Source organism: Athene noctua, chromosome 4 (assembly GCF_965140245.1).
Source record: "Athene noctua chromosome 4, bAthNoc1.hap1.1, whole genome shotgun sequence".
Classification (NCBI taxonomy): Eukaryota; Metazoa; Chordata; class Aves; order Strigiformes; family Strigidae; genus Athene; species Athene noctua.
In genome coordinates, this window is record NC_134040.1 from 17089650 (window position 1) to 17099534 (window position 9885).

General features: G+C 43.4%; 1 protein-coding gene across 3 annotated transcripts in view; it reads right to left on the reverse strand.

Moving 5' to 3' along the window:
- Positions 1 to 7654, reverse strand: part of FBXL5 (F-box and leucine rich repeat protein 5) — a 36062-nt gene extending 28408 nt beyond the window's left edge. The window contains exon 1 of one of the 3 annotated variants that reach the window (XM_074904553.1): positions 7506 to 7654. In XM_074904553.1, coding sequence (XP_074760654.1) covers positions 7506 to 7629 — 124 coding nt within the window. In that variant the 5' untranslated portion in view covers positions 7630 to 7654. Of the gene's footprint in view, positions 1 to 7503 lie in introns of all 3 variants that reach the window. The other 2 variants (XM_074904552.1, XM_074904551.1) reach the window with 2 other exon arrangements.
- Between the last annotated feature and the right edge of the window lie 2231 nt (positions 7655 to 9885).

The following is a 9885-nucleotide window of genomic DNA, read 5'->3' on the forward strand; positions in this document are numbered from 1 at the left end:
TTACACAGCTGCAAGATGAACCCATTCGGGGTACTGACTCAGTAAGAAGATGTGCCTTTTTATTGGGTTCATCTTTCACCTGGTCAGCATGCTAGTCTGACAGACAGCTGCAGTGACACCCAATTACATGCAACGTCTTATTCCACAAGAAGTTCAGCTTATACTGTCCCCAAGGAAGAACTATAGTGCCAAGACAGCCCAGCAAAAAGGATGACTGTCCGCCCAGTGTTACCTGCTCCTTGGTTTATCTTTATGTAGAGGTGATCAGTAAGAGAATTAAGCAAGATCCAGCTGTAATACAGGTTTTCTAACCTGGGTGCTTTTCTTGGCTATGGGTCAACCCAAACTAATAATAATTAGTAAGGCAAGCAAAGCAGGTCAGGATCTGACAGAAAGACAAAAGTTTCAAACACCCATCTGTCTGTGGTCTTCTCTATATAATCCTGTCCTCTATGTAATCTCATCAATTGTTTTGCATCTTAACTAAAACCTTGAAATTAGCCTTTCAAAAATAAAAACAAAACCCAAACAACAAGCACTATATTAACTCAATATTAGGGCAGACAAAATAAGTTTGTTTCAAACAGCACAGGAAACAAGGCAGGTAAAACCTTGTACTCTATATTGTGAAAGGCTAAGGTCAAGCCAATATATGCCAAGAGCACAGTAGAGGTGGAAACAAACAGCTGTATTTTCATTTTTATTGGGGTCTTTCATATCACTCTCTTGCACTATATACACAGTCAATTTTGTCTAATGAACACCTATAGATCACTTTCTGAATCAAAAATGCCTTTTCACAAAGAGATAAATAACAGTACAGGACTGACTGCACGAAGATTTTCAGTGATGCAATTGCTACAAGTGTCAGACCCCCTTGGGGACTGTATCAAAAAGCAAAGATCAGGAAGCAGTGATAAAACCAGCTAAGCTTCCTCCACCATGGGGTTTCCAGAAGTCTACCAGGGATGAAGGGACACAGGCTGTCACCAGGTCTGCAGAGATGAACAAAAAAAAAAAAAAAAAAAAAAAAAAGGAAAATCTAGGAAGGATATGAAATGCAGAGGCACCAAATGACAGCATGATGAACACCTGCAATGATGCTGTTGTTAAGGTACCTGTGTCACAGCATTTCTCATATGCGTTCTAGGTGCCATAGACTACTTTTTCCTGTCTTACATCCTCACAGAGATACGCTCTTGCTAAGACCTGCCCATTTGGCCTTCTGTCAGGGCATATCTGAAGTCTCAAGAGTAAAATAACAGCAGCCTCAAGGCTCCTCTCCATTCTCCTATAGCAGTAAGTCAAACTTAAACATCAAAAATGCCTTTGTCCCTCTGTACCAGTGACACTACAATTTCCTAACACAATGTAAGGTGGGCACTAGAAAAAAAATCACCCCTCCATCTTAATCTGTCTTGGGCACTAACTGCAAATAAACAAGCCACAGTCTCTCAAGAATGACAATTTTTAGTCTATTTAATCAGTTAAAGCATATCTTAGGATAGTTGCATAAAACATGGATGAACATACTAATTACAGTCTAGCTTTTTAGAAGCTTTTTTTTTGGTGCCAGAGAGTAGGAGAATAAACTTGTTACTTAAAGCAGAGAAGGACAAAGATGCGTTATTACCGCTCTCCAGAGTGGGCTGGAAGAGAGGACAAAAGATCAGAGCAACATGCAAAGGGTGAACAAAAACTTTTTTCCTACAATTTGAGGGCAAAAATAGGTGCTAAGCAATCACTTGGGAAAAAAACCCTGCTACTATGTCTGACATAAGGAAATACCCCCAGGTTTTTCTTATGAAGGCAAAACAGATAAAAGGTCAAAGCATCTTACGGGTAAGAAAAAACAGGTGTTTTGCTCAACAAAAAAATAAAGAAACGGCAAGAAGGTTTGAAGAGGCAACAAGAGCTAAAAGTGTCCTGAAGAAAGGAGCAAAATTGCTATGCAGGTCTCTGAAGAGTCTTGCTTAAATTCCAAGCATGTTTTATTACTGTTGTTCCCCATTTCAGACCTCATTTGACACTGTATTTAAAATGCACTTGCTTTAAATTGTAGATATTTAAAACACACAGTCACTTCAAGATTCATCTTCAAAATATTCTTCTGCATGAAAAATTAATTCAAAGCTGTCATTTCCCAATAGGTATAACAAGAAGTTACTCAACTATTCAGCATTCAGAAGCTAAGATGGAAAGATGACTGGTAGAATGTCTGATGAAACAGTCAGAGGCATGGACAGCAAACTGCTCACCTATCTCTGGATGCTAATGAGGCGGCTGAATTTCCCTCCGTCTTCTACCAACAATGATAGTGTAGCCCATCATTTGCAGACTTACTAACATTAAGCACCCTAAGTAGCTGTTTATTCATTCTAAACATAGGTGAAGGCAAGTGCTTCAATGCTACAGAATGTTAATTGGTAATAACCAAATACTATGAATTTCTAAATCAACACACAACATATTTGAAGCAGCAGTGGAAAATGAATGGCAGCATACTAAAATACTTAAAAGGCATTTCAAAAGTAGAATGAAAGCTTTACCCACATTCGTTAATTAGAAATGGAGACTTATCTTCATGGAATAGTCATTTTCTGTTCTCACGGACATCAAGCAAAAAATACTCAACTTTGAAATAGAAAGTCAGAACGTTGGTAATTTGTCTAGTTTTCCAGATTTCAGCCCCCCTGGCTTGCCACAAAAAGTGTAATAATGTGGTCATATAATTCCCTGCTCAGTGCTTTACAACATCAATTCAACTTAATTCAAGAGTATTTTTCACTACTAAAATGGTTAATCTGCAATACCCTTTATTGTAAGAACATCACAAATTCAACACATGAAAAAATTCTCTTCAGTAGAAGCTAAAGCTTGCAAGGAAGAGAAGCAACTGAAGCGCAATAGCAGGCTACTGAAATAGAAAGGTTAGAGAGAAATGCAAGTTATCAAAAGAAACCATTATTAGGAAATAGAGGAACTTTTCAGCTATATGGGAAGTTTTGAAAAGAAACCTATGAAAATAACCAAGAACTTATCACTGCAGGTAAGAAAAGAACAGCATTTAGACTTCAAATAAGGAGGACAGAGGACACAGAAAACCAGTAAACAAATCTATATATACCCTTAGATAAACGAAGAAGAGAGATACTTTAAGTCAACTATTTCACAGGAAAGGCAGAGATGACAACAGCACAATTAAATGTCTTTGCTCAAATCTTCATAAGGAAATTAATTATGAGAAATATTTATGGCATTTAATTTTTAACAAGGAGTCCGAAGTGTAGGCTAGAAAAGAAAAATACTAGTTAAATATTTATACAAGTTCAATGCATTCAAGTCAGCAGAACATGACAAAATTGATTTGAATTTCCTGGAAGAACTAGCCAAAGTAATTACTGGATCATGAGAAATAACTGCAGAGATCTTTTGTAGAAAGGTGAGATCACAGAAGACTGAAGTCAGGCAAACAGAAGAAAGACCTTAGATGTTTTTGATCAAACACCCAAAGGTTTCACAATAAAGCTGAGCTATTAAAGTAGGTGTTTACTTCTGCAATAGTGAGTCCTGTTCCCTCCTCCCACACTGTCAACCTGGTTCTGGAGCTTTGTTTGACCTCTTAGTGAGCCACATTTCGCTTCAGTGCACTAGATGAACTAGCTGCTCATCAAGCGGCCAGACAAGCACAGAGGCTATCAACAATTAACCCTTCCAGGAGCAGCTAGTTGTCAGATCCAACCACAGTATGAAGTCTCATGCTAGTTTTGAGAGGCAGACAGAAAAACATGAGAACAAGTCATCAATCACCAATAAATGCATTACAGCATTTAGAGCATGACTATTTTTCCTATTTCTTTTCCTAAAGCAGCCTAAATTTGCTGGGTAGTGCTATAACACATAGATCTGAAAACATATTCTTCAACTGCAGTAACTTCACAAGAGAGCAGGAAGTTTGAAATCCCACAGAGTAACACCAGGTATCTTGTCTCCGGGCAAGGCCCAGGCAAAATTTAATCCCAGTGTGTATCTAAACCAGTCTGCTACTTGAGTAGCCCTGATCTTGAAGCTTAATGAGGTAACAATCGGCCAGCACAGATTTGTTTAGAAAAAAGAATCTGATTTCCTTTTGATAACCAAACCACTTAAGAGGAAGATGATAAAAGTTACAGATCATGATTTCTCTAAGGTTTCTGATAGTTTTTCCTTACAGCAAACTAATACAGTCTATAGGAAATCACAGCATAGCTTAAGCACTTGCACAGAGTGCTCTCAAGCTGTAACTACCAATGTTTACAGCCAAACCATGATTTTGTGGATTTTCAATACATGACCAGTTGAAATCCCTGCTGCCTCATGACAGATATGGTACTTTCAGGCACAGCCAGGAAAGCAGGAAAGCTGGTAATACACAACCGGCATGTTCTCGAGTGCGGGAAACATGAGACTGTAATGCAACAACAGAAATGGTCTCTACCAGACATTGACATGCTGACTTGGACAAATGCATACTTCTACATACAGGACATAAGTCTAACGACAAATATGACAGGAAATTTCAGTATCAGTCCTGAGAGAAGCATGAGATTACAGAGAAGCACAAAGCAAGTATGCTGCTATTAAAAAAAGAAGACTGAAGTATAACACATCTACTCTACTCAACACCATCAGTGTCCTGTTTTGCACAACAGATTTCAGGAAAACATATATACGTAATTAGGTTGAGGTTTCATAGTAGCTTAAGCCAATTTAGTTGCTGGCTGTCACAGTCCCACCCTCTGCCTTGCATTGGCTCCAGTACTCATCTGATCAGTGCTGGCAGCACTACATCATCAGAAAAACTACCCCACTTCAGAAAAAAAAATGTTTTCTGCCAGCTTAGAGCCTTTGTGAGTCACTTCAATCACTGATGGGAGCAAGAAAGGCATGCAGTCTTAACAGCGGCCGTCAGCTTAAACTGTTAAAGAACAGCAGCTTAGTCCTGACAAAATCAACAAGTACGCTGAGGTACAGGAAGTGTGACCCATTTGGTGAAGTAGGAGGAATCAGTTTGCTTAGGCCAGAAAACAGATAACTAAGATGGAGGACACAGCTACATTTGCAGAGCAGCACAAGATCCTTCTGAAAACAACAGTTCACTAGAGATAGGAAAACAGAATCTGCTCTATTTGCAGCAAAGATGACGTCAGGCATTAGAAAAAGCATTTTAACTATAAAGACGGCCTGTGGTAGCACTCCACTACCTACAGGGGGATACATCCTCTGAGGACTTAAAGAATCTACTTACCAAAGTAGGCAACATATTTGATAACTTCATGGGTTTCCTTATAAAACAAAATTTTAGTTACTCTTATTATCCAAGTCCAGAGCACTGCATAAAAAGCAGGTAAAAATGCCACTTAAGAATGGAGCAAATATATAGTGCGATCTTTGCTAGCAGCAGATTAAAAAGAAGCAGAACTTTCCTAATGCATCAAACTTCTTAAACGTCTGCTTCACTGTTCTGTCTCGCATCAAGTCACAAATAAACTGCAGCTCTCCGTCCTAAAGGATTAAGTACCTACACACTTTACTGATCAGTAACATTACGGTTGTTCCCCCGAAAAGCAAATCACAGATGCTCCCATTTCACCCTCACTAACATTTGCTGGAATTTACTAAATTCAGCCACTAACAGACAGCAACTACACTACAGTGTACAGGGAACGTGAGGAACAGCAGGTAATATGTAATTCACAAAATTAAAGACCCTTTAAGGACTAACTAAATTTATAAAGAGCGTGGCTTTACAAATTATAATTGCCATGTAAGCAGAACTACAGTCTTATCTAATTACAGCATCTCAATCACACAAGAAGGTAAGTCAAACACAGTTCAGAGGTTTCTCTGATGCAAAGCTAGCATTACTCTAATACAAAGGTCATAGGCCAGGCACAGTCTCCAAGCTCTGGAACAGGGTTAAAGGATGCAAGCATCCTGGATAAAAATTTTTAGAAAATGAGAAATTATGTTTATTGCAAACTGGGTAGTTTTGATCAAATTTGCCAGTATTTGGGAAAACCAACCATTCCTGCAAAAGCAGTTTTACTTTTATCAAGTCACGGTAAATTTGGTCAAAACTTTGTGGGAGGCTCAATAGAAGTGACAGAAATGCCTCTCTAGGAACAAAACCCAAATGACTACAGTATCTGAAGGTTCAAATAAAACCTGTCAATCCGCTAACATTGCTACTGGGGGCCAGGGGAGAGAAGAGTCTCAGGTGTTTGCTTCCCTTCGTGTAAAATCCACTTTGTGGAGATACCACAAGTTTTCACGCTGTCACAAATTAAAGTTAACTGCAAACACACTCACAGATAAAAGGCAAAGTGAAATTACGGAAGGTCTCACCTTCTCCTCCCCTCAGACCCCCTGTTCACTTAGCTAACCTAGCAAAAAACAACTCACATTTCCTTACCCAATTAGCAAACTGAACAGGCTCATGCGAAGGGAGCTGGTGAGCCCCAGAGCAGTACAAGGTGGCATGTGGAAAGCAGGCGAAGGAAGTTAGAACTCCCCCATCCTGCTGGCAGTAGTTAAGATATTATACTGTCTCTCATGTAACTTAACCCTCCTTTTAAGTGTCTTTGAGCCAGTCTGGTTCTCCAAACAGCCATTTATACCCAGAGATGGGAGGCACTACTTCTTTCAGTACAATGCTGCCTTTGAAGTATTTGCCTGAAACCCTTCCGTCACACTCAGGGCTGCTGCAGCAAAGTTTGCCTTTCAGGTGACACATCAGCCTTGATTATTAACTACCCTGGTGCAAGAATAAAAATTACTTTTGTCCACGAGTAAAATTATGTATGTTTAAAATAAAAAAAACCTACCTAGGGTATTTTCAAGCGACCCGCCAATTAAACGCTGTGCATAAAAACGCAAACACAGCCTCTTGCAGACTGTTAGCGAGCGCTATGCACAGCACCGCTCCTCGCCCAGCACCGGTTAATTCACAAAAATCAAGAGGCCTCGCCGCCTGCCTCCCCTCTCAGCACTACGGGCCCCCCGGGCCCTCACCCGCAGCCCCGCGCCGTTGCGGGAGGGGCCGCTCCGCCACGGCCGGCCCCGGCGCCCGCTCCCCAGCTCCGGGGCAGCAAGCCCGGGGCGGTGAGCGCCGGCGCCCCCCTGCCCGGCGGCCCAGCAAGAGGGAAGGCGGCGGGAAGGCGTGGTCCCGCGGGGAAGCGCCGCTCCCCGGAGCTGAAGAGACCGGGACGCCCCGCCGGCAGAGCCGCCGGGGCAGAAGGAGCGAGGGGAGCCCCGGCCCGGCTCTGAAGGGGCCGAGCGGGGCGCGGCGGCACCACCAGCCCCACTGCCCGCGGCGGGAAGGGCCGGAGCGCCCGGCAGCCCCACAGCAGCGGTGAGAAGTTGCCGCCGGGGCCGGGGCGGCGAGGCGCTGACAGCTGCGCACTCCTGAAATCCTCCCTCCCGCCTCAGGGGAGCGGGGCAGAAGCCACCCCCCTCCACTACCTTGTCACAGTAGAGCCCCACGAGCTGCTTCATCCGCCAGTGCGGAGCCGAGAAGACGTCCACCTCCTCGGGGAAGGGAGCCATGTTCTCCCCATAGAGCCCCGGCGCTAACGGCGGCGGCAACATCCGCCGCGCGCATGCGCCGCGGAGAGCGCCCCGCCGCCACGTGACCACGGCCGCCCCGCGAACGCCGCCGCCCGGCCCGGCCCGGCGCCGCTGCGCGCATGCGCAGCCCCCTCGTCCCTTCCCGCGGGGAGCGGGCGGTGGCGGCGTCTGCCTGGCGCCCGCTTGGCCCCGGCGCAGCGTGGCTGCTCCGCCGTTGTGCGCGGCGGGCGGCCCTCAGACGCCAGGCCTGCAGAGCGCGGGGCTGGCCGGCGCTGCGGGAGCGGCTCCCGGGCTGTGCGCGGGGCACGGCCGCTGCCCCGTGGTAGCGGGTCTGCAGGCCCACCAGGTAACCTGGCACGCCGGGGGGCACGGCAGCTTTTATGCCTTTGACTAAATCGCGAGAAATTAAAAATTACATTGTGCATTTCCATAAAGCCAGGAAAACTTGCTTCACCCAATTAAACTGAGGAGATGGCAACGCGTGAGGAATAAAGAGGGTGTCTGCAGATGAACTGGTGTTGCTGATGGAGGATGTGCGATGTGTCCCAAACTGGATTGCAGCAGGGAACCTGCCCCCAACTTTTTGCAGCGTTTGTGCCAAATAAGCAGAGTTAAATGTTGCATTTGTTCAACATCCGAGACAAAAAGAGCAGGAATGACAGCCCTTCGTACTCAACAGTCCATGCAACATTTCGAAAAAAGTAGGAACACCTCACAGAATTGAGTTTACACATGAGTTTGACAAAAGGTATAACTGTCAGTCAACAGAGCAATGTGTAGTAAAACTCCCAGCCAGCATGGCAACGTGTAGTAAATGTCCCAGAAATGCACTGTCAACCTTGAAATAAATGCAGCAGGCCTTCCTGACTGAAAACTATTCCTGTACAAAAATCTACATTGCAGATGTTAAATAGATTAAAAGCTAGCTAGTTTACAGATGTACGCAATTAATTCTAAATAGATGGTATTTCCAGCACATGTTTTTAGTCCAGTATTCCTCAACATACTAATGCTTGCAAATAAAATGTGAAACTATTGCTGGTAAAAGCAGTAGTGAATTGAGAAGGAGAGATCATGTTATGAGGCTTATCTAGATCACACTATGCACAATAATCTTTTTATCTCTTTAAGGAAATGAGGCTTAAGCAATTGCAGTATTGGGTGTTTCCTTTTCCGCTCATCCTTTCCACCTTCACGGACTTTTCAAAATGCTGGCCTACTTAATCATATTTGCAAATATGTATGAATCTTGGAAGGTTAAATTCATACAACTTTGGGGAAAAAAAGCAGTTACACATGCATGAAAAAGAGGAAGGCTAAGCACAGGTGTTATGCAGCTGGCCAGTGAGCACCTGGTTGCATTTACTGCTTGGCTAATAAGCACAACTCTGGCTTTTGGCTTGTGCATTTCATAGCATACAGGGGAGCAGGTGAGACATTGGGTTACTGCTGTAGGTAAAATTGTGCACTGAAGTCACAAACCATCAAGAAACAATGTTTGGTGAAGTTTGTTGCTTACAGAGAAGCTTGTTAATGTGAGCAGTTGCAAGGTCATATTTCCCTGCCTAAAGTGTGAAGTCATACAGAATTGAGGTTATTCTGCCAACAATTCATGCCTGAATAATAATAGATTAATGTTCCCTCCTGTTACACCTTTCTTCTGCTGGAAGTTACCACTCCCATGTGGTGGAAACAACAAGAGAGAACATGTCCCTTCCTCATCTTCGAGGGATTCATAATATAAACATATGCTGGGTTTCGTGGTCATTAGAGTTAATATTCAGTTTGTGACCTAGAGTATTTCCAGAGCAGATAGCCTGCCAATTTTGCTGATTCTGCTTCATGGGCAATAACCTCTTCTAGGAGAGAGGGGCAGAGAGTGAGGGACAGTGATGTGCCTCCAGCAGGAATTGCCGGAGCTTGGGAAGCAAGATGGGCAGCCGCTTCATGACAGTGAAGTACAATACTACAAGAGAAAGTGCCTGATAATGGGACTAAAATACTGAATTTTTCATGGACAAGTTTAAGGGGAGACTTGGTCATTTTCTACTGTATTTTCACAGAGAGATTTCTGAGGGTAGACTCTTCATTAATGTAACAGAAAAAAAATTCATGAGATCCAATGACTGGAAGCTAAAAGTAGACAAGTTCAGGCCAGAGCTAAGGTTTGGCTCTCAAACCATTGGCACGTTTTCCCTGGAGGTGTGTTAGTTAGCCATCATGTGAAGTTTTTAAATCAAAACTAAGAACATAAATTAAAAATGGTTGTGCTGAGTC